Here is a 25,485-nt window from a genome sequence, read left to right as displayed (position 1 = left end):
CCTCCCTCCTCGAGATGGCGCACAATCTGAGATAGGCTCTGCATATACATTCCTATTAAACATTTTCACATTAGTCACGTTGTAAGGAAGAATTAGAACCAATAGGGGGGACCACCAGAAAGAGGAAACAAAACTCAACAGAAGGAAAAAAAAAAAAAGAGCAAATTGTATGCTTCGATCTTTATTCAAACTCCATAGTTCTTTCTTTGGATGTAGATAGCATTTTCCATCATGAGACCTTTGGAGATATCTTAGATCCTTGCATTGCTGAGAAGGGCTAAGTTTATCAACGTTAGATATCTCACAAAGTGGCTGTTACTGTGTACAAAGTTTTACTGGTTCTGCTTGCTTCACTCAGTATCAGTTCATACAAGTCTTTCCAGCTTTTTCTGAAGTCTGCCTGCTCATCATTTCTTCTAGCACAATAGTATTCCATTACATTCATATACCTCAACTTGTTCAGCCATTCCCCAATTGATGGGCATGCCCTCAATTTCCAATTCTTTGCCACCACAGAAAGAGCTGCTATAAATATTTGTGTACATTTGGGTCCTTTTCCCATTTGTATGATCTCTTTGAGATACAGCCCTAGAAGTGCTATTGCTGGGTCAAAGGGTATGCACATTTTTATAGTCCTTTGGGCATAGTTCCAAATTGCTCTTCAAAATGGTTGGGTCAGTTCACAACTCCACCAACCATGCATTAGTGTTCCAATTTTCCCACATCTCCAACATTTACTGTTTTCCTGTTTTGTCATGCTGATCAATCTGATAGATGTGATATGATACCTCAGAGTTGTTTTGATTTGCATTTCTCTAAATAGTGATTTAGAGCATTTTTTTCATATGACTATCGATGGCTTTAATTTCTTCATCTGAAAACTGCCTGGTCATATCCTTTGATCATTTATCAATTGGGGAATGACTTGTATTTTTATAAATTTGACTTAGTTCTCTATATATTTTAGAAATGAGGCCCTTGTCGGAGACACTGGTTGTAAAAGAGCCTGATAATTCTTAAATTGTCTCTCTGATGTGTTTCCCAGGCCATTTGTTTTTAATAGTGTATACCTTACATTTTCTTTTATTTTTCAGTCTTTTGAGTTGCCCTATTATTTCTTGTTGTCTTATGGCATCATTGAGCTCTGTTTGGGCCGTTCTAACTTTGAAGGATTCTATTATTTGGGTAAAGTTTTGCACCTTCTCCTTTAGATTGTTGCCTCTATAACTTTTCTCTCTCTTACGATTCTATTTTTTAAATATGTTGCCTCATTTCTTCCAGTTGTGTCTGAAATCCTTGTGGCCAAGCCATTGGTTTTTTTTAATGAGTGAAAGAAAAAAGTGCTGAATAGGATGTTCACTATCTTTGAACTGTGCTAAGCTCTGATGATACAAATAGAAAAGTAAGACAGTCCCTGATCTCCAGGAATTCCCATTCTAATGGGGGACACAGCACGTAGGGCAGGGGCAAGTGGAGTCCCACGACACTTAGGGTACAGCAGCAAAACACATGATACAGCCTCTTCTTCAAGGTCATTTTGCACTGAGGGAGTCACATCAGTTCCTGATGTAGAATTTTTTTTTCTTTCTCTGAGGCTGTGCTTGTAGTCGTTGGGGACTTTCTCTTTTATCCCCTGGGCATCTTTGCCTATTAAGAGTGTTCAATATCTTCTTGCATTTACTCGTATCTCCCGCCTCACCACCTGATTTAGGACTGTGTGACAGGGTCAGGATCCCCACTCTTTCACTGTGGGATGGTATCCTTTGGTCCTGACCTCCCTTCCCCGGTTTCCTGAAAGCGGGTTGGCTTCCCCTTCCCTTGGTGTGCCCGTGCCCAGAATACTGGAAGGATCCGAGCCCTCAGTTACAGCAGTGGAGTTGGTTGTCTCCTGTCGAGGCGGTGCTGTGGCATTCTGGCTTTCCAGGGCTTCTCTGGTCAGGACATTGCCAAAGCTTCCCCATTTCTGTGGCTGTCCTGTGCTGCTGCCGACCTGTGCTGGTGTTGGCTGCACCCGAAGACCCCCCCCCCCTTTTTTTTAAGCTTCAGGAGTATTCGGATCCCGTTATGTCCAGTTCTGGGCTGGATCCAGGAGTTTCCTGCTGTTTCTTTTTGGCTTTTGTTGTTGTTGCTTTTAAGTCTGGTGATCTTTTGACATCTCTCGGAGTGGAAGTCGGGCTCCCCTGGTACCTTCCACACCACCATCTTAGCAGACTTTGTGAAGAACGGTCTTTTGGGGATGGTGAAGAGGCCACAGTGCTGCTCAGGGCAGAGATGAAACTTGGTACTAGTAATGCCCCATTGAATCCCCCTAATAACCAAACAGTTGTTGTTTACCTAGGCCACTGGGTGGGGAGTGGGAGGCCAGGAAGGAAGCAGCAAACTCCTCAGCAGCTGCTCCTTCACCAGGGGTGCCCATCCCCCACGGCTAATTTGGGATTGCCTTCAACCTCCCCCTTGCATGGAGGAACTTGGAGTCTTGGGCTTGGATGGGAGGATGCGCTCACCTCTGGCTCCACTTCATCTGTAAATAGTGCAAGGAAGAAAGAAAGGGGGCAATGGAGACGCCCTGTCTGTATCAGCCCTGGGGTTCAGGCGCAGGAGCCCGATCTTGGGGTCCCGGATAAGGTGTAAAATGGCGGGGGGCAGGGATGGGGGTCGAGCCGGGTGGAGGTGCCTGCAAAAGCGTTTATAAGGGCTTTCTATGTCCCAAACACTGCAGAATGTTGCGGGTTCAATTAGAAAAGCAAGATGCCCCTCCCTTCAGAGTTCACTTTGTAGGGGAGACGACGTCCAGAGGAGGGAGTGAGTGCTGGCCCTTGTGGGATGTTTCTGTCTGGACAGTGATAGGGATGGGCAGCGGGACAGTGTGTGTGGCGGGCCATGAGATCCTTGGACGGATTCTTTCCGGAGACAATAGTGCAGTTGATTTGATCATTCAAATGTCCGAGTTCTTAGAGGAAGCAGGAGAAAGCGCTTGGGGATGCTCAGTCTGGAGACAGCCCTGAGTCCAAGGAAAAGAAGCTTCATCGACTGCTTTGCTATTTGTCATCAGAATTTGAGCCCTTGCACGCACTTTAACAAAGAAAAGCAGTTAAACAGAAACAACCCGCTCGGCGGCCGCCGTCTGACTGTGTGCAAAAGCTCTTCCTTTGCGGTCCCCATCCCCCGCCTCCCCTCCCCCCGTCCCAGTCCTATCCCCGCATCTCTGAGTCCAGGAAGGGGCTTCGTGTATCTGCTCTCCCGGACCGTTCTTGGCTTTTCAGTTACTCAGACTCCAGTTTCCTTTCAGGGATGGTCATGCTTGTGACACCGCCCCCACTCCCCATTTTACACAGGAGGAAACTGAGGCCCGGAGAGCTAAAGGTAGTTTTTAAACCCATTAAAAAGCAGAACCCGACCCGACCCAGGCCCTCTGTCTCCTCCTCTGCCCCCCACTACCCTGGCGGCTCCGGGTGACTCCCGGTCCTCAGCAGCTCCTCCTACGAGCTCTGCCCAAGCTGAGCCCAGTGCCCGGCGCTCTGCGTGGGCCCGCGCCCCTTGATCGACCGTGGGGTGAGGTGGGGTGAGGCCCCAGCTGCGCGGCAGCTCTTGCCCCGCCAGGTGGCAGCCCGTCCTAATACCTGGCCGTCCCGCCCCAAGCCCACCTCCCCGCTCCCTGGGCGCCGCCCCCTCCCTCGCAGCCCCCCGAAGTCCCCGCCCACGTCCAGGGTCCTGCCTGGAGGGGCGGAGGGAGGCGGGCCCCGCCCCCCGGATCCTCGGAGTGGAGGAGAATGGCCCAGAGGCCGAAGCTGCGGCGGCGGCGGCGGCGGTGGCACCCGCGGGCACCATGACTCCCAGCAGCTTCGTGGTGGTGCTGATGCTGGGGACCCTCCTGGGCGTGAGCGGCGTGGAAGGGAGCCCCAAGCCCCCCGGGCCTCGCCGGCCCCAGCTGCACGCTGCGCTGTCCCGACCCCCCGGCCCCGTCCCGCCCCGCCTGCCCTTTCAGCGCCGTCAGTCCCCTGCCTCCACGCCCCAGCGGCTGCTCTCGGCCTCAGCCCCCGGCCTGGGGCCCCATCGCTTCTCGAGCAGGAGCCGGGCCGTGGGGGCGGGGGTCACACAGTGTTGCTTCCCTGGAGACCCTCGGGACCGCTGCGACTGCAGACACGGTGAGTGGCCCCGAGTCCGGCTCTGGGGTCGGGGTGTGAGTGTGGACAGGTGAGCCCGTGTGCGAGTGAGGTAAAAGTGATGGGCTTGCATGGTTGGGGATGGAGGTAAGACCCGGGCCTGCAGAAACAGCTAGTCCATCCTCTTTACCGAGGCCCAGAGAGGGCAAGGGACTTCTCCACGATCACACAGCTGCCACACAGTAGCAAAGTTAAGCCTCAGACCTAGGTCTTGAGATCCCCTAGCTAGTGAGCTATCCTGTGCCTAACTGCCTTACCCTGGGACGCCGAGCCAGGCGCTTTCGCACATTCCTTTTCCCTTCGGAAACCTGCCTGCTTCTTCCCACTCGAACATTAGGTGATTCTGGGTATGTATGTTGCAATTGTCAGGTATATTGGCGGCGAGCGATGTGTGTAATTGAGCGAGCGAGCGAGCTAGCTGGCAGCCCCCTCGGGGTACCAGAGCTGGCTGAAGGGGCGGGAGGGCTCGGGGCTCAGCGCTTTCTGAGGCAACGCTGGGATGCTCCGCTGGCCGGGAGTTGGTGTTCAGTGGGAGAGTTTCCCCAAAGACTTTGTCCAGCAGTGACATTCTATGTTTTTTCATGAACCCAAATCCCGGCCTTCCCTCTGACCTTCTTGGCCACTGCTTTTAGAAAGAACAACATTCTTCCGCGTGGTGGGGTTCATTGCCCAGAATCCCAGTAACTGGTCCTAGCTCAGTTCAAGAGAGAGACAGGGGCATTTCCTCCTTACTTAGGAGATCCTTAGCAGAGCCAACTGCTCGTTCCTGCCAAAGTGCTGGAGGCGATCGACCTGCTTCTTGGCTGGAGCAAGAACAAAGCGGGCCCAAAGGAAATGTTTTGTGAACCAACCAAAGGTCCTCCTAGGAATGGGAGAACCTAGTTGTAGACACCCAGCTATTTACTTAATTCTAAGCTATCACTAGGCAGCATTGATGAGAAAGGTAAGTGTAGGACTCAAAAGGCTAGTATCCAGTTACTTTTCATGTTAAAAAAGCAACAAAACAAAACAAAAAACAACATGATGCCCTCCCAACACACACACACGCATATACACGCACCTTGAACTCTTCCTCTTAGATTTGAAATTTGGGGCAGAGTCCTTTTTTCACACCGGGGTGCTCTCGGTGATTTTAGTGTTTAGAATGCTAAAGCGAAACTAACTGTGTGACCTTGCCCAGGTAATTTCACTTCTCTCCATGAGTTTCCTCCACTTTAAAATGTGAGGGTTGGGCCAGAGTGTCTCTGAGGTCCCTTCAGATCTAATATTCTAGTAGAATGTCTTCAGAGGCAGAGGCATGGTCTAGTGGATTACAGGGTCAGACTTGGAGTCAGAAGAACCAGAAATCCTGGTTGGGATGCTTGGTAGCTTTGTGACCCTGGACAAGTCACTTGACTTCTCTCATGGTTAGAATACTGAACTTAGAATGTGAAGTACTTGAGCTCTTATCTGGCCTCTGATACTTATTAGCTGTGTGGCCATGGGCCAGTCACTTAATTATCCTTGTGGTAAAATGGAAACCTCAGTTTCTTTGTTTCCATTAGAATTTCAGTACAGTTATGCCTATGTCTATGATGTCAACCAGAAGGCAGACTGAACAAAGAAACTTGAACTGTTACCCTATTAACTGTGAGATGATAACTGTACTGAAGTCAAAATAACATATATGTAACATCCTTTCCAAATGTTTAAGAGCATGTAAATGTTACTGTTATTGTGCCGTTACTGAAAGAAAGGTCCCATTTCCCTCTTTGGGGGCTCACCTTTCTCTTTTACATTTGCTTGCTCTCCCTGCCCACCCCAGAGGGAAAGGAGTAGGATGAAAATCCATTTCCTTTCATTTGGGACCTGTGGGTACCTCATCTTGTCCCCCTCAGAGGCTAGCTCAGCTTATCCGGTGTTCTGCCCAAGTACCTTTTACGTCCGCCTTTGGTTGCTGGAGTCCTTTGGGCGATAGGAAAGTCATAGCAGGGTTAAGACCGATGATTTCTTCTGCTCAGGAATGAAGTCATCACTACTACATTCATATTCCATGGCAAGAATGTTGATGGGCTTGTAATGGCCTGGAGCTGGCCCCAGCTGGAAACTCTAGAATTTCCTTCTATTTACTATAAGGTATATCTATAACTTCAGTATTAAAATTCCCACATAGAGCAACACCAGTAACAACAGCTGAATACCACCACCACCACCACCACCACCACCACTACTACTACTACTTCTACCCCTTTCAAAACCTAACCCATTCTCCCCGCCACAATGAAGGTGAAGAGGCAATGGCAAAGGAAGGGGATGATAGCCAAGGAGGTATATATTGGGGAAGGGGGATATATATTGGGGACTCTGTCCAAAAACTGATGTGAAGCCCATGAAAGAACCCCGAAGCCCTGAACCCATTCAAGCTCTGGCAATACTACTGATCGATGTAGCACCCCAACCCTGTTAACTTTGTCCAACCAGGGTGATTCTCTTGCCAAACTTTTTAAAATCTGGTTCTATTCTCTATTGCTTCTCTCTGCTCTAAGAGATGATGCTTGTCCTAATCATCCATTATCCATCATAAAGTTTTGCAAGTGAGTTTATATGTATAATTGGTATTGCCTTTATCATCCTTCATAAGCTTTTTTTTTTCTTGAGGTAATTGGGGTTAAGTGCCCAGAATCACACAGCTAGTGAGAGTTATGTATCTGAGCCACATTTGAACTCAGGTCCTCCTGACTCCAGGACCGCTGCTCTGTTCACTGCACCACCTAGCTGCCCCCTTCATAAGCTTTAAAAAATGAGTCTATGTTCTAAACAGGTGCTTCCTTTGGACACCATTTCTCTCTCTCTCTCTCTCTCTCTCTCTCTAATGACCATTTCTCTTAATTGGCAAATAATTCAAGTATTTGCTGACTGAGACACATTTTAGAATCTTTTTGGCCTCTTTATTATGACAATTGATGAAAATCAGTTAAATTTCTCCATAATTGATATTAGTGTAATTTTTACTATTGATTATCCATGTTTCATTATTAATAACTTGTATAAATACATCAAGATTGAGTGTTGTTTCATTGTCTGTGATCTCTTTTTTTCTGAATCATTTCTTCAAGTTTTGTATTAAATTTGATCTTTGCTCTAATAAATCAGTGGTCTGGATGCACACAAACAGCTGATTGAAGGAGTCCTTGCCCTCAAGAAGCTTACATTCTATGAATATGATAGAATACAATTATGCAGCAAGAAACCTAGGAAGAGGTGCAGAGTGAAGTAAGCAGAACCAGAAGAATATTTTATACAATAACAACAATATTGTAAAGACAAACAAGTTTAAAAGACTTAGGAACTCTGATCAACCCAATGACCAGTCATGATTCCAGAGGCTCGTGATGAAACAGGCTACCCACTTCAAAATTAGATAGACTCAGAGTGCTGATTGAGACACACTTTTTGGACACGGCCATTGTGGGGATTTGTTTTGCTTGATTATATGTGTCTTGTAACAGAGGATTAAGCTGTTCTTGTTCTCAGTTTGTTGGGGAGTAGGGAGGAGGCGGGAAGGAAAGAAAGATGATCTTTCTTTGGGGAAAAAAAAGTGAATTTAATAGAAGGAAATGAATAAGCTTACATTCTACTGGTGGTGGGGGAGGAATAGAGCAACATACACAGATAGGGAAATATAAGGTAATTTTGGGGTGGAGGGAGCATGGACAAAGAGAAGGATCACGAAAGACCTTAGGTAAGACGTGGTACTAGAGCCGAGCCTGGAAGGAAGCCAGGTGTGGATTCTGAGAAGTAAGGGTGAGGAGAGAGCGTATTCCAGGCACGGGGAACAATTTTTACAAAAACTTAGATGTGAGAAATGGGATGCCAAGGTTGACTGGTTTCATTGGAATGTAGAGACCTTGAAAGAGATTAATTTTAAAGCAGAAAAAGTAGGTCAGAGCTCAAGTGCGAAGGGCTTTAAATACTAGGCTGAGAAGTTTGGTTTTTATCCTAGAGGCAAGAGTAAGCCCCTGGCGATTTAGGGGCTAGGGATTAACAGTGGGGCTTTAGGAAGATTTGGGCAGCTTTGTGGGGGATGGATGGAAAGGAAGAGACTGGAGGCAGATTAGCCAGGAAGGAGTCTACTGTAATAGGGTAGATACCAGGTGATGAAGGCCCTGAACAACAGTGATAGCCTTCTGACAAAGAGAAAGAAATGGAGGGGAAAGAGGTTGGCATTATAGAATGGCCAAGACTTGGGAACTGAATGGATGCAGAGGGTGAGGTAGCATAAAGATTCAAAGATGGCTGTCAGGTTTGACTGTTAGGATGGTGGCACCCTTCACAGAAAGAGGCTTGTTTGGAAGAACAATGAATCTTGCAGGAATCAGTGAGTTCTTTCTTGAATGCACTGAGTCTGGGATGGAAGTGTCCAGCAGGCTGTTGGTAATGATATACTGCAACTCGGGAGAGTTGGAAAGAGAGAGAGAGAGACAGACAGACAGAGACAGAGAAAAATGTTGGAGTCAGAAGATCACAGACACAGTGCTGGAAGGGCCCTCAGATACCATCTAGTTCAATTCCCTCATTTTACAGATGAAGGAACTGAGGCTCAGAGAGGTTAAATAAATTCCCCAAGGTTACCCAGTTAGTGTCAGAGGTAGGATATGAATACAAGTTTTCCTGATTCCAAATTCGCCACTCTTTCCACCACACCAGAGAGATGACGATGAAAGAACACTGTGTTCTTAGCCTTCACAAAATAGATGTTATTGCTATATGTAACATTTAAGATTTCCCCAAAAGAATCATTCGTGTTTCTGACTTGCTGTCTAATCTATGCTGAGTATAGCTTATTGAATGGAAGACTTATGAGCACATTGCGTTTGGAGCTTGGAGTCCCAGGTTTGAATTACAGTGTGGGATTTATTCATCTTTTTGAGTCTCAGTTTTACTCATCTGTAAACTGGAGGAGTGGTACTGGGACTTCCAGTTGGGTTGTTGTGGAGACAGTGCTTTGTTGAGATTGAAGTCAACAGCTATTGCAGGAATTATAAATATTTGCATTTTGGTATAAAAAAGAAGACATCTGGAACTGGCCCACCATTGACAGGCTGTGTTCTTGGAAGGCTGTCTCTCGTCTGAAGTGGATTGGAATGACCCAGTTGGCCTAGAGGGTTGGCCAGACCTCTGCTTTTCCCCCTTTCTTCCTGCTCCGTCTTGTCTCTATGTTGTTGGTGCTCATGAGATCACGTGGATTTACAGCAAGAAGGGTCTTTACAGGTCGTGAGTCCAAACATTTCATTTAAAAGATGAGAAAACTGAGGTCCAGAGAGGTTAAATGACTTGCCCAGGAATCACACATCGTCTGAAGTGGTATTTGAACTGAGATTCAAGTCTAGTGCTCTATCTATTATATCACACTGCCTCTCAAAATAAGTACAGAACTTTCTGTTCTTTCTTGCCTGGTTTGCAGAACTCTTAATTCTTGCCTACCGTTAAGGTCATTGGCAGATAAAAACCACTTTGCATTTGGGGCATTGACCAGCTGGAGGTGGGAGAAGCATGACTCAGAACTGTGGACCGGGAGAAGATAAAGGTTGTTCAGTTCCCTGGGCTTAGATAAACCAGAATCCATCGGAGCATTGGCTCATAGTAGTGGGTCAGCTTCAGCTGTACCAATCACCCTGGGTATTGTCTTCCGGGTGATTCCCTGCCCAAGGCTGGGATGGTGCGTGTTAATCTTATGACGTGACCGGCCTGCTTCCTCATTCTAGTCAAACTCTCTTTGCTCTTGGCAGTTTTATTCCTTTAACTTTTTTTTTAATTATGAATTTACAAATCATCAAAAATATGAACAATATACAAAGAGCATATTTGCATGTGAAACTGAAAATTTGTTATGTAATTCGGTTTTTAAACGTATATATCAAATTTAATGCAATAGTAACAAAAATTGTGTTGTTTATCCTCATAAACTTTTTTCTCCTGCATATTTTTAGGTGTGTTTGTTGTTATTTAGTCATGTCCAACTCTTTGTGACCTTATTTGGGGTTTTCTTGGCAAAAATACTGCAGTGATTAGTCATTTCCCTCTCCAACTAACTTTACAGATGAGGAAACTGAGGCAAACAGGGTTAAGTGACTTGTCCAGGGTCACACAGCTAATAAGTATCTGAGGTCAGATTTGAACCCATGAAGATGAGTCTTCCTGACTTCAGGCCTGGCACCTAGGCAGTATGGCACCACCTAGCTGCCCCTTTATGTGTTTTATTGATGCTTATTTATTTCTGTTCTTGTCTCTATCACTACCCACTAAGTCATAACCAAGGGGAATATGTTGCACCTTCCTCACCTTTACAGGCAGGCAGGCAGTCAACAAGAATTTGTTAAACACCTACCGTTTGTTGTGAATTCAGCTGCTCGGTCCAGTATCCAAACTTATGTCTCTAGTATAGGTAGGGCGGTTGAGTGGAAAGAGCCCTGGATTCAGAGTCAAAAGATCTCGGTGAGCCAGGCTCCCAGCGGCACATGCCTGTAATTCCAGCTGCTGAGGAGGCTGAGGCTGGTGGATTTCTTGAGCTCAGGAGTTCTCAGCTTCAGTGGCCTAAGCCAATCAGTGTCCATACTAAGTCTGGTACCAGAATGCTTGAGAAGGGCAAATTAGCCCAGGTTGGAAGCAGAGCAGGTCATAGCTTCCATGGCCTCGATTTACCTATGTGTACATTGAGGGGTTTGATCCTTTGTCTCTCAATTTTTATTCTGAAATGGATAACTACGCCACTGAACCCCATGGGGGTGGGGTGAGTCATTTACTTTAGGCAGCATATAAATGAATGGAAAACACTGGGACTACCCAGAGTATTATTTGAGATCTCTTGCCTGGTAGATGCTGTCATTTTATTGTGTCGTGACCACTCAGCAAATGGTCCTGGGAATATGAAAACACCCAATTATCTGCACTGGCCCAACTCAATCTCAGTGTGGCTGAAATCCTTCTGCGTTTCAGGTTTCCCTCCCCACTTCATTGGATGCTTCTTACAACAGGGAATAAGAGACCAGAATGAGTTTAAGAACTGCTCGCTTTGCGGTGAGACAGCTTCTGAGTGGGGGTTTCCATCTGCTCTGTGAGGGCGGCGTTGCCAGCCAGGGAGATAAACGATGCTGACTTCATCCTTGGCAATTGGGTTAGCTCTGCCACCATCCTTTTTTTTCCCCCATCATGAACCTGACAAACATCAACAAACGTGACCTTTTCCATACACAAAGAAGACCAGAAAAAGAAGATGATTATAAATTAAATTGTGAATCTTGATTACACAGAGCTTATTTTTTGAAGTATGCGTTAGATTGGCTATTAGTGCCTGTTTGTCTATTTCCCTTTGCACTTCTGCTGTCTTCTGTGTATTTTTAAAATGTTTTATCAATATTCCTTTATTTTCTTCCCTTTTTTATATCACTATCACTAGCCCTTAACTCTACCCCATAACTCTTCTCTTACCCCACCCCAACCCGAAGCCCTCTTTTGAAATACGTAAGTATAGTCAAACAAAACAAATCCATACATTGGCCATGCCCCCAAATATAGGTCTCATGTTGTACCTCTAGTCTATTGCCTCTCTGCTATGATACCTGGGAACATCCTTCATTATCGGTCTTTTGGAGTTATTTCCAGTTCCTGTATTTGTCAGAATTCTTAAGTCTTTTAAAATTCTTTTTTCTTTGCAGTCTTGTTATCATTGTATAAATGTTTCTCCTGGTTTTGCTCACTTCACTCTGCATCAGTTCATAGAAGTCTTCTCAGGTTTCTCTGACTCCATCCCTTGCATCATTTCTTATGGAACGACAATATTCCATTACATTCCTATACCAGTGTCTCTGGATCTAAGAGTATGCATCAGGGAGTAAGGTGTAAGAAGACTGGAAAGGTAGAAAGGAGCTAGGTTATGAAGGGTTTTGAATGGCAAACAGAGCATTTTGCATTTGCTTAGGAAAGTGACAGGGAGCCACTAGGGTTTATTGAGTAGGTGGGAAGAGGGTGGTGACATGATCTTGGACCTGCATTTTAGGAAAATCATTTTAGTGACTTAATGGAGGATTGGAGTAGGGAGAGACTTGAGGCAGGCAGCCCCACCAGCAGCTATTGAGGTAATCAAAGAGTGAGGTGATGAGGGCCTGCACCAGTATGGGGGCAGTGCCAGGAGAGAGAAGGGGGCATATTTGAAGGGTGTTGCAAAGGTGAAGTCCACAGGTCTTTGCAGTAGCTTAGATATGGGGCTGAGAGAAAGTGAGGGGTCCAGGATGACTCCTAGGATGCAAACCTAGGGGATGGGAAGGATGGTATTGCCCTCTCTAGTAATAGGAAAGGTAGGAGGTGGGGAAGCTTTAGGAGGAAAGATAATGAGATGTCTGAAAGGCAGTTGGAGATTCAAGATTGAAGGTCAACATAAATTGGGGCAGGAAAGGTAGTTTTAAGAATTATTGGCATAGAGATGATCCATCTGTTGACTTAGAGCAGAACTGACTATGCATTAGTATACCTGTCCTCCCAAACTTCTCCAGCAGTTGGCCTTTCCATTTTTTGTCATCCTTGTCAGTCTGTTGACTATGAGACAGAAAGAACCTTGGATTACTTTAATGGACATTTCTCTTATTATTGGTGATTTGGAGCACTTAAAAATACGGTTGTTTATAGCTTGCATTTCTTCTTTTGAGAATTGTCTGTTCATGTACTTTAACTCTTTATGTTTTGGGGAATGGCACTTGTTCTAATTTATTTGTATTCATTCCTTATATATTTTGGGTATGGACCTTTAGCAGAAAAATATGCTATTAAGGCCTAACACCCTACCTTACTATACAGTTAAGAAAAATGTGCTGTAATTCTCTGCTAATTTTAACTATCTTGATTTTATTTATGCAAAATTTTTCCATTTCATGTGATCAAAATTGTCCATTTTATCTACTGTCACCTTCTCAGTCCCTTGCTTGATTAGTAACTCTTCCCTTATCCAAAGCTATGGATGCTATCTTTTTCTTTTCTCTTCTATTTTGTTGATGATATGACTTTTTATGTCTAGGTCATGTATCCACTTGAAGATTATTGCATTATATATTACATGAAACATCGATCTAAACCTATTTTCTCTCAGACTGCTTTCCTGTTTTCTTAGTAGTTTTTATCCAATAGTGAGTCCTTAACCCACTAGCTGGAGTCCTTGGGTTTCTTGAACACTATGCTACCATGTTTGATCGCTCCTTTTGTTACTAATCAGTTCCAGTGATCTACTTTCCTGGTTTTTAAGCAATACCAAATATTTTTGATGATTTCTACCTTATAGTCTGCCTTGGGATTTGGTGCCTGAGAAATGGGTATATTCCTTTCTATTTGCATTCAATGATCACCAGAGGTATATTATATTTAACTTTTCTAAAGTTACATTCAGGTCCTCCACTTCTGTCTTGTTTATCTTTTTGTTAGATTTCTCCAGGTCTGAAGAGGGCACATTCCAAACTATTATGATTTTGTTCTCTATTTCTCCCCGTAATTCAATCAGCTTTTCCTTTAAATGGTGCCATGCTGTTCAGTGCCAATGGATAGATAGATAGATAATTATTTCATTGTCTAAAGTTCCTTTAAGGGTAATGGTTTCCCTAATTGTCACTGTTAATCATATCTATTTTTACTCTTGCCTTGTCTGACAGCATGATCACTTATTTCTGCTTTTAAAATTTATCTAAGGCATAATAAAATCTGCTTTAGGTCTTCATTTTGACTGTGTGAATCTTTATGTTTCAATTGTGTTTCTTAGAAATAAATAAGATAATTATTGAATTTTGCTTTTTATTTTTTTCTGCTACTTTCCTCATTTTATGGATAAATCAATCTCATTCATGTTCGTGACTGTGATTATTAATTATGTATTTCCTGCCATCCTATCTTCATGCGTTTTTTTTTTCCTCTTTTTGCCAGCTGTCCCTCTCTTTACAAAGAAGGAAGATGAGATGAAAGAGAAGGAATGCGCTCAGCACTAGTATTCTGTATTGCTTTCTTCCATTCCCCGGCTTCTTTCTTCCCCTAGTCTAGACCCCCAATCACTGACTCTTACACCTCGTCTCCCCCTTTTCATCCATCATTTATGATCCACAGCTGATGAAGGGATTTGTTTTGCTTGTGACTATTTCCTCCCTGTATCTAGCCTCTTCGTAAACCACCTTCTCCCTTCTCCCCATTCTCTGCTGATTTTAATGTATTTCTACAGCAAACTGTCTGTCGCCTTCAACCTGCTTTTGCCTAGTTTAGATAAAGTGAGATTAATGAGCTGTTCGTTCTTCCCACCCATTCATCCATCTTTGTACTCTTTTCTTCTCATATACCTCAATTACGCCCAATAACAATTTCCTCCCCCTCTCCCTCAATATATGACTTTCACTCCCTTTTCATTCCTCTCTTAAAAAACAACAGAAGAAAACAAAAAACACCCGTGGTTGCTTTGGTTGTCTCTCTTAACTCCGTGACCCCATGACAGTAGGATTCTGAAGGGATGTGTGTTTCTTCTCCTCCTCCCTTCAGAATATAAGCACTTCATCATCATTTAACTCTTTCTAATTCCTCAAATGTGTTTCCCTTTCCAGGTTTTTCTTGCTTCCTGTATTTGCATTTCAAAGACTCTACCCAGCTCTAATCTTTTTATCCGGAATGCTTGAAGGTCCATTTCCCCATAGGATTACAATGAAAGAGAAAGTTATCCTTGGTTGTAAATCTTTATCGTTGGCCTTTCAGGATATCATTATATAAAATGTTCCCTCCTTCATACTAGTTTTGGCTTCGTCTTTTGTGATCCTACATGTGGTTCCTTAGTACTTACCTTCTCTTCCTGGCTGCTTACACTACTTTTTCTTTGACCTGGAAGCTATGGATCTTGGCTATGGGGTGTTTTCAGTTTTCAGTTTCTTTCAGGAGCTCACTGATGGATTTTAATTTTCATTTTATCCTCTATTCTAATAGATCTGGGTTGTTTTCTTTGACGATTTCTTAAAATGTGGTATTTTGGCTCTGTTATAGTTCTCAGGGAGCTGGATAGTTCTTAAATTGTCTCTCTTTGGCCTCTTTCCCAAGTCAATTGTTTTTGATAGTAGATAGTAGATCATGCCTTACATGATCTTTTATTTTTTCAGTGTTTTGGCTTTGTTCAGGGGGATCAGAAAAGGCTTCATTTTAGATCTTTGCTAGGGGGGTAGGTATGGGGAAAGCTGGGCTCTTTTACACCCTCTCAGATTCCATCTAATCTTAACTTGAAGTGTCAATTTACTTTTTTTCTGACAATTCACTAATTAATTCAACCAGTATTTGTAAAGCATCAGGTTCAGTTGTGGCTTACAAAGACCTCTGCTCAAATCTTTACCCTGCTCCGTACTATCTTTGTGACCTTAGACAAGTCACTTCCCTTTGATGATTCTCAGTTTCTCTATGTATAAAATGAGGTAATTGAGTGAGATAATCTCTAAGGTCCCTTCTAAATTTAAACCATCCGTATAATATGATGAAAGCACAGACCCTGAATGCCTACTATGTGTGAGTTTGATTTAACAAATATTCATTCAGCACCTCCTACGTGTATGAGTTTGTGGGGAAAGATAATGAATTCTGGTTTATAGATAGTGAGTTTGAGATTCTACAGGATGAGTAGTTTGAAATATCCAATAGGCAATTGATGCTATAGGACTGGAGCTCATGAAAGTGATTAAGGCTGAATATCTAGATTTTGGAATCACCTCAAAAAAAAAAGATTATAATTGGACCTGTGGGAGCTGATAAGATTACTGAGTGAGAACATGCAGAGAGAGAAAGAGAAAGACACACAAAGAGAAACAGAGACGGTGAGAAAGAGGGAGGGGGAGAGGGAGAGAGAGAGAGAGAGGTCCTGGACAGAGTCTTTGGGAAGAAATGGGAATATTTTACCTATTAAGTACAGTTTGAAGTGATATACCCTATCATAGAAATTGTTTGTTTTCAATACTAGCACTAGCACAAACCAATGTCTAAATTTTCCGAGCATTTGCCCTCTCCCATAGTGTTTGAATAAATTTCAGCTTAAGGTTCAAAATTCAATTATTTTTAGATTCTTTCAATATGTGGTTTTGGAAATTTCATAATTCAGACAGAAATGTAGCCTCCCATCCTTTGCAGCTGGTGTCGGATAGGAAGGACTGTAGTTATTGCTTAACAGATGTGTGGTAATGGGAACTTTTCTATTACTCTTGTAGAAATTGCACTTGGCCAGTTATTGGACATCTCTGAAAACTTTCAGAAGTCTCTGTTTTTCTCAGGATCAGAACAGTAGGATAATCTCATCCACATGGCATTCCCCCATAGCCCTAGACAAGACAAATGACTAGGGTGCCTACACAGTGTAACACACAATGGAATGAAAGAGATTTGTCGCTCCTTCAGCCTGCCTTGGGAGAGGGAATTTCCAGGTCACATGGTAGTATGGAGCAGAATAAAGATTTGAACAGAGGTCTTTGTAAGCACCAGCGGAACTAGGTGCTTTACAAACACTGGTTGAATGAATGAATGAATGAATTGGTGGATAAAAAAGCGACATTTCAAATTAAGATTCGACATCATGAGAAGCTGTAAAAAAGCCCAGATTTCCCACATACCCACTTCCTTAGCAAAGCTCTAAGGTGTGCAGGGATGGGGAACCTGTGGCCTCAAGGCCACATGGGGCCCTCTAGGTCCCTGATTGCGGCCCTTCGACCGAGTCCAGACTTCACAGCCTCTTCTTTGCTCCTCGGACAACATATTTGAAAGGTGTTTTTAAGAGCCACCCAGCACAAAGTCCTAACCCCCACCCTTGCTGTACTGTGGAAGTAGCCTGGGGGTCTCAAGGACTGGATTGGAAATGTACTTCCAAGTCAGAGGGGCTTCAAGAAGGTCCTGGAGCCGAGCTCAAACAAACAGAGGATGCCGTCAGCTTAAATGAGAGGTTCTAGTTGTTATGTTTGGTTTTTCTTCTACTCTAGACTATGAAAGATTATTTTGTCTGCACACACTTCAGTCCGCTTTATTTCACTAGAACTAACCTTGTTGCTTATCTGAGTCAGGGGAGGGTGTTTCCACACCAAGAGTTCCTTGAAAGTGTACACTTCCTCCCTAATAAGATCTTAGTGTGAGTGGGACACACACGTAAACAACCCAGTAAACACGAAGGAGCCTCCTCCCTGGGCCCACCCTATGACCTGTGGATTCTTGTTCCCTCTCTGGCATCTCAGTGGAGTGGCAGGGCCCTCCCAAGCTCTGCGTTTGGGATGGCCTGGTTTGAGCCCTGCAGCATCTTGCTGGTGCTGGGTGCTGCCTCCTACAGCTTTCTGGGGTCCCCAACCTGGGGCTTTCTGACCCCGGTGGTGTCTCTCTGGGCAACCCTCCACTCCTCCTGCCTCTAGACACAGACTCTTGTAGCTACACCTGTCCTGTCTCTGGCCAGGCTGGCTTTGCTGGAGGGCCTCCCTCTTCTACTGCCATAGGGCTTCTGGCTGACTTTTTGTGCCATTCTAGGGTGGAAGAAGTCACCTCTTGGAGTTTCCTACTGGATTTTGAAGAATCGATATTCAGTCTGATGTGAACTTAAGGGTTTTGTCGGAGTAAAAATGTGGGAGCTGGGCAGCCTGCCTCCACTGAGGCAGCCGTCTTGGCAGGAAGTCCAACTGGATTGTTTTTCAAGCAAATTTTGCTGATTCTTTAGCAGTGTCTACTATTGTCTTCCAGAAGAACAATTTCTCAGTGAATCATCGTTATGACAAAATTATTTTCCATAGATATTTCCAGGTTGTTGAGCTCAGTCATTATTTTTGTCTTGTTTCCTCTTAAATAACTTTATTTCTCCCTTCATCTTCTTTGGTGCATTTATTACCTTGTTGGTATGTATGTCTTCCATTAGACAGAGCTTTGTTCCTGGGACCGTCACTGGTGTTAATTTATTGTATTTCTTCATACCTTCTAGTGACTTAGTATGTTGGAGCTTTTGTTTTGTCTGCTCATTTTTTTGTTTCTTCTCTTCTGAGAATTTTCATTTGAGTTTTTTTGGTCAAAGAAGCCACTGCTTCCTTCAGTTGACCTTTCTGTTGGTGTTCTTGCTGGGATGTGGAAAAGTTGGGCCGTTCTGTGGCCTCTTACTCTGCCCTCATACCTCATAACCAGGAGTCCTGAGGCCATGTTTTGGGATCAAGATGAGTGTGTTCTTCCAGGTCATTGGAGCCTTTGTGAACCACTTAACTTCATTTAGAATGAATGAACACACGATCTTTGAGCCTAAGGACAGTTGTATCCTCAGAATCATCTGGTGATTCTGTGGCTAAGTATTACCAACCATGAGGAGCAGCCATGGTGTGGTGGCCAGATGGCCTCTGCCCAAGCCAGGGAGACTTGGGTTCCAGACCTTCCTTTGACACATGCAAGCTATGGGCAAGTTACTTCATTTCAGCACTCTTGGGGAACTCTCTAAGATGAAAAGTTACTGAGAAGTACAAGCCTGCATTGATGGAGAGAGTTCTCTCATTTGGGAGTTCCCTGTATCAATGAAATAACTGGTCCAGGACTGTCCAGCATGGCATGCCCATATCAAAGAAGGTGCTGTGTTCTATGAGCAAAGTAGAATTGCAGTAGGTCAAAGGACATGCGAAACGCACAAATTTAGAGCCATCTCCACTCCGAATGTTCATGTGGGCACTATTTGTGCCCAACCTGTGGTAGAGCCTTTGGAGCTCAGCCACAGTTGGACACATCATACCTGGACCTCGACGTAGTGGTGCCATTTTGGTTCTCCTCGAGCACCAGCCACCAGCTCTGTGTGTCAGAATGGGGACTCACACCTTCATCCTCCTTACTGCAAGGTCAGCTACTTATCCACTGTGTTATAAGGATTAAATGAGGTAACATTTCTAAAGTACTTTGCAAACTTTGAAGAGTTATAAAAATGCCAATGATGATGGTGCCTTGCCTGTCTGCTCTTTCCCCTGTTTTATGCCTAACTTGATGTAGACACTCAAAAGATCAATGAACAAAGTTATCTGTCTGGTTACAGGATCGTTTATGATATTAACATATGAGATGACAAAAGATGGGGAATGAAGTTGAATATGGCTTCCATGCCTTTGCTATCTCTGGTCGAGTGCACAGGGCAAAGGAGTTGGAGTCAGTAAGATAGGGATCCCATCATGCCTCTGAGACTAGCTAGATGACCCTGGGCAAGTCACTTTTCCTCCTTCTGCCACAGATTCTTTATCCTGAGACTTAGGGGAGGGGTGTGACTTGTTAACCTCTTCTAGATCTGAATCTATGATCCTGTGATATAATACTGCCTTTAGGGAGCTTATACTCAACCATACACAATGCTTTCCTTGATGTTACTTGTCAACATGGACATTCTTTTTCTTTCTTTCTTTTTTTTTGGGGGGGTGAGGCAATTGGGGTTAAGTGACTTGCCCAGAGTCACACAGCTGTTGAGTGGTATGTGTCTGAAACAACATGGACATTCTTTAGTGGAAACAAAGTCAATGCCCATTGATTGGGGAGTGGCTAAGCAAACTGGGGTACATGAACATAATGAAACATTACTATGCTATAAGAAATAATTAGCAGGATGGATCAGCAGGGATTAGCAGGGGAAGTACAGTGGATGGGACCCTGGCCTGGGAGCCAGGAAGAACTGGGTTCAGAGCCTACCTCATACACTTTCTGGCTGTGTGGTCCTGGCCAAGATGGTACCTGGGATTCTGGGCCTGAATTTCCCCTCTCTAAAATAAGGGAGTTAGACTCCCTGACCTCTCGGGCCCAGTCCAGCCATAATTCCATAGTCTGATGAACCTGTGACCGGAGGCAAAGTAAAATAAGCAGAATGGAAAAAAATCTAAACAAAGACTTCTGTTGCTGTTTAGCCATGTTTTTGGTCATGGTCTTACTCTCTGTGACCCCTGGAATGTCATTTCCTTCTCCAGCTCACTTTACAGATGAGGAAACTGAGGCCAATAGGGTGAAGTGACTTGCCCAGGGTCACAAAGCTAGTAGTGCCTGAGGCTGGATTTGAACTCGGGTCTTCCTGACTCCAGGCCCGGCGCTCTATCCACTGTGCCACCTGGCTGCCCCATGAATGGGAAGATCAGCAGCAATAAGACCCGTCACAGTGGAAAGCTGTAAAATTGGCCAAGCTTTGTCCCAAGAAGCGGTGGGAGGGAGGAGACCCAGCTCCCTCCCTCCCTGCCGCCCCTGCATCCTGCACATGGTGTCAGACTCTGGGGTGTCTCGGTTAGTTTGACTGGCCTCCTGTTTTCTTCTTTTTTCTCTTTATTATAAGGAATAACTTGAGAGAATAGAGGCATACAGAAGGAAACAGGAAATTGTGTAAGAACAGAAGATGTTAATAAAATTTTATTTGAAAAACACGTACATTCTTTGCCTTGATCACCAAGTGCTGCATCTGCCACACATTAGACGATTTATTTCACTGAAGGAGCTAGCTTGAGGACAGTTGCAAAACCCCTTTCAAACAGTCGGGAGGAGATGTGGAGGTACTTCTGTTCTCACTAAATCTCCAGCTGTGAACCAACGTGGTTCAAAGTACTTCAGCCCTCTGGGCTTCCTCTCCACCTCCCACAGGCCCCAGACGCCCAGGCTGCCTATTCCTAGTCAAGGGTCTAGGGGTGACCCTGAGGGCCTGGGATTCCTAGCAATGTAACTCACAAGCGTCCACCCGCCACGGGCTCTGTTTTCAATCGAGGAACCAAGTCCACAGGTCTTTAGAAAAGGAAACTACTGAGAAGGCGTAGCAAGAACAGGCCTTACCCCAACAATGATGTTCCTCCCTAGGAAGAGTGATATGTACAGAGTAGGCAGGCACAGGCCTACACGGCCAAGGGTGTCTCGCTGGCCTGGAAGGCCTTTTCTTCCTTCATGACGGCCTCATGAATGCTCCCCCCCTCCTCCCACCTTGCTGGGCTCTGAGGATCAGTGTCTCTGGGCAGTCCGTGGGCAGCACCACCTCTCTCTGTTATGAAGGATCACCATCCCTGAAGCTGCTGCTGTCCTCGGCAGGCTGCCTTTTCATCATTGTCTGAGGGTACTTGCCTCTTTCTTTACTCTGCTCCTGGTGCTGGCTGCCCGTGGGACCTCTGGTGGATCTGCTGGTCACCTGGGCACTTCTGTCACAATCACCACCCACCTAAAATCAGGAAAGAATGAACACAAAAGAAACAGAGGCAGCCTGTGTTTATTGACTCACGGTGACCAGGTGGGAGACACGGTAGCTCAGCAACGGCGCCGGCCGGCAGCAGGCCTCCCCTCCACCCAGCAGCTCCCAGAGTTTAGCCTCATTCTTCCCCAAAAAGGAAAAAGAAGCAAAAAGAGCCAGTGGAAGGGCAGATCGCTACTTACGTGTGCCCACTCAGTTCTGGTCCTGCGACTTACGTCATCAATTCTTCTGTTTCCTCAGCCAGCCAAAGTCTTCAGGTAGATCTGAGTTTCAGTCCTACCTCAGATGCTTACTAGCTGTGTGACTCTAGGTGGGTCATTTAACCCCTCTGGGCCTCAGTTTCCTCATCTGTAAAATGGGGATAAGCATAGCACCTTCCTCACAGGGTTGTGGTGAGGATCAAATTGAGTTAACACACGAAATGCCTTTACAAGCCTTAAAGGGCTCTGTAGCCTTTTGCTAGCCAGTTCTTCTCCTCCTCCTCCTTCCTGTCATTTTTGTTACCTGCCCCTTAGTCGCTCATGCCCAGTAGTGGGCTCACCAAGCCTTCAGATATTGGAATGGAAACAGACAAGAACTATTTGAACCCTGCATAGCCCACCAAGGTGGGCTCTAAGGACTAGTACTTCACTGGATGATCCCCATCCCCATTACAAAAATTTTTCTTTAAAAGTATTAGTCATTCCCTTACTAGCCATGTGACCTTGGGCAAGTCACAACTCCAATTGCCTCACCAAAAAAAAAAAAAAAGTATTAGTCATCTCAATTGACCAATCAACTCCTCCCATTTACTGAGCTTCTAAAGGTAGAAGTATTTGGCTGATCTGTGTTTTTGTTTATATGCATCTTTGTTTCTTCCTTGGGGTGGAATTGAGAGAGACTGTAGCATGAGACTTGAGATTTTGATTAGCCGTTTTGTTTAATTTCAGGCAGCCAGGTGGCACAGTGAATAAAGTGTCAGGCCTGGAGTCAGGAAGACTCGTCTTCCTGACTTCAAATCCAGCCTCAGACACTCATTAGCTGTGTGACCCTGGTCAAGTCACTTGACCCTGTTTGCCTCAGTTCCTCATCTGTAAAAAGAAGTGGAGAAGGAAATAGCAAACCACTGCAGTATCTTCAGCAAGAAAACCTCAAATGGAGTCATAAAGAGTCAGACATAACTGAAAAACAACAAATTTATTTTACTTTGGCCAGGTTACTTGAAAGGAGCCTGGAATAGGTGTGACCGGAGTAGCAGCTGAGGGTCTGTCTTAAAGTGATGTGGGAAAGAGAGGCGGATAATTACTACATTAGTACCAGTTTTTCAAACATTACACAGATCACTACAACGACTTTTTAAACTTACTTTAAGGAAATATACATGTATGTACGTGTGTGCGTGTGTGTGTGTTTTGACTCACAGGCTGCATGGAAAGGCAAGAGCACGGCACTTGCGATCAGAAGACCAGAAGTGCTGCCTCTAGCCCTGGGTTCCTAACCTGAAGTCCGTGGGATCCTCTTGTAGTCACCTAACCTCCTTGGACCTCAGTTTTCTTATCTGTGAACCGATAGGGAGTGACTGGATGACCTCTGAACCCCTTCCAGTTCTTGATCTACGCTTCTACCATGTAGGACCTTGGGCGAGTCACTTAGCCTCCTCAGGCCTCAGTTTCCTCCTCTGTAAAATGAGGGAGCTAGGATAACCTGGGGCCTCCACCAGCCAATCTTGGTAGGATGAAAACCATCCTCCCAAGGCCTTCTTTTTCCCACAGCTTGCACTTCCTTCCTTGTTTACACGGTGTCTCTCTCATTAGAATGAAAGGTCCTTAAGGGTAGAAACTATTTGTGCCTTTCTTTGTATCCTCACAGAGTAAATGCTTAATAAATGCTTATTGCCTGGCCAAGTGACTGGACTCTGAGGTCCTTGGCATCTCTAGATGGATCTTGTCTTGATGGGATAAGAAATCTGCTGGGGAACACTACAGACACGGAGAATGTGAGAAACAGTTTTCAGCGAAGTTTAGCTTTAGATTTCTAACTTTCGGCTTCCAAAATGGCTTTCTTTTTCCACTTTGGTCCCCTGGGGTAAAGGACAGGATTGACTAACTGCACACACAATCATTTATTCTGAACTTGGGTTTCCTTGTCTGGCTAAATCTGTTCTCCTTATGGCAAGCAGTCAGCTTGGCCTTCTCTCCCAGAACCAGGCCTGCCGCAGCTCCCCCTTAGAATACTAGGGTACCCTCCAGCATCAGGAATCTTTTCTTATTTGCGTTGGGCTTAAGCCCCTGCCAGCTGTGACCCTTCTGTTGTTAAGAGCCTGTGATTAGCACCCAGACCCATTTACCCACTTAACATTCCTTGGTTTTTACAAAGTGATATTTCCTTGAAAGCTCCAGTAAGGACAAAAGCGTAAACGTGTCCCCTCACACCTCTGGGGCATAATCTCCCCTTCACCACCTCTGTCTCTGGGACTCAAAATGTATCTCAGTTCTTACATTATACTGCAGAGCACCCTGCCAGGTTCATGCCCAGATGTGGTCTTTCCACTGGGGTAGGGATTTCAAAAGTCACTCCTAAAGATTGCTCCTTGCTTCTTGGGACGTTGATGTTGCCCTGGCTACAAAACCCAGCCTGGAACTTCCAGGGGCCAAGGTACCTGAGGACCCTGTCAACTCATAAGGTTGTGAGGTGCCGCTGCCTCTCGCTACAATGGAAGCAGATAAACCACAAGGCCAAGGATTGAGGGCCCATTCCTGGGGGGTGGGGTGGGGGGGAACATGGCATCAGCCTGGAAGAAGGCCCTACGGCCATTGCCCTCGACTCCGCGGCCTCTCCCTGGACGCTGTGAGTAAGAGTTGCTGTGCTCCCCCGACACAGATCAAACAAAGATTAAGTAAAGGAAGCTAACCTGCCTTTTGGAAGATGCTCACAGTTCTTCCTACAGTCTAAAAAGGTTCTTCCTAGTGAACCAGTTGGAGCCCCTTAGACACGGTCCAGCCGTGCCACATTCACCTTGTGCAGCCTCATGATTCTACTACGAGAAAGCTCCCTGGTGCCTTCCTTGGGTAGTGATGGCATCGGATCAGCTAAGCCAGCTCATGGGCCTTGAATGCACCAGACTCCCATTAGGTCCCTTACTTACTGTGTGAGACAACTGAGGCCCTGGGTGTGTGTCAAATGGCCAGCTTCAAAGTCCCACGATTACTTGTGGGCCTGGAGGTGGAGCCCTGACGCCTGCCTCGGCGTTACTGTCCACCTCACTCGAAGATGGCCCATCGGTCCCTTCAAGGATTGTGGCTCCACACAGGAACCCTGCTCCTCTCCACCCCCTCTAAATCTGAATTCAACTGTCTGCTTCTCTAAAATGGCTGGCAGGTGTCTGAGCTCCACCATCAGCATACTAATTAGCAGCTGCTTTCTAAATCCTTATTTCAAGCCATTGCCTCATGCTGTGAAGGGTGGGGAGGAGGGGGGAAGTCTTAGAATCTGTCAGACTTGGGGCTGCCTCCATTGCACAGAAATCACAGGCTACGGTCAGTCAAATAGTCAATCAACAAGCACTTATTGAGTCTGCCAACTTTTATTTATTTATTAAGTTGCTAATTATTGCTATAATATTGCTAAATGTTATTATTTAACATTTCTTATATAATAGCAATATAAATATTGCTAATAATATTGCTAAATGTTATTATTTAGCATTTGTTAAACCTACCAATGCCTGGCCCAGTCTGTTCAAATGGGTTCTTGTACTAAGGAATTTGGGCCTTTTTTTTTTTTTCATCTTTAGGGTCAGTGCGTCTCCGAGGTGGGAAAAATGAATTTGAAGGGACCGTGGAAGTGTATTCCAGAGGAGTCTGGGGAGCAGTCTGTAGCAGTGATTGGGATGATGGTGACGCGGCTGTCATCTGTCGTCAGTTGAATTTTGGGTGAGTTTCCTGGTTCATTTAATTCAATAAACTTTATATTCCTCCTGTGTGCCAGGCAGTGGGGAAGGCAAAGGCAGCAATGAGATAGGCTCCGCTCTCAAGGGTTTACATTTGATTGGGGAGAGAGGAGACAGAGACAGGAGGGAGAGGAGAGAGAGGAGGGAGAGAGAGAGGAGGGAGAGAGAGAGGAGGGAGA

General features: G+C 45.1%; 1 protein-coding gene across 2 annotated transcripts in view; it reads left to right on the top strand.

The window, feature by feature from the left end:
• The first annotated feature begins 3,826 nt into the window (after positions 1 to 3,826).
• PRSS12 (serine protease 12) overlaps positions 3,827 to 25,485 on the top strand; it is a 75,621-nt gene continuing 53,962 nt past the window's right edge. For both annotated transcript variants that reach the window (XM_027853759.1, XM_027853758.1), the window contains exons 1-2: positions 3,827 to 4,145; positions 25,151 to 25,289. In XM_027853759.1, the coding sequence (XP_027709560.1) occupies positions 3,827 to 4,145; positions 25,151 to 25,289 (458 nt within the window). The remainder of the gene's footprint in view (positions 4,146 to 25,150; positions 25,290 to 25,485) is intronic.

The sequence above is a fragment of the Vombatus ursinus genome, unplaced genomic scaffold, assembly GCF_900497805.2.
Source record: "Vombatus ursinus unplaced genomic scaffold, bare-nosed wombat genome assembly UNPS02010193.1, whole genome shotgun sequence".
NCBI classification, from domain to species: domain Eukaryota; kingdom Metazoa; phylum Chordata; class Mammalia; order Diprotodontia; family Vombatidae; genus Vombatus; species Vombatus ursinus.
This window is presented reverse-complemented; position numbering and strand designations above follow the sequence as displayed.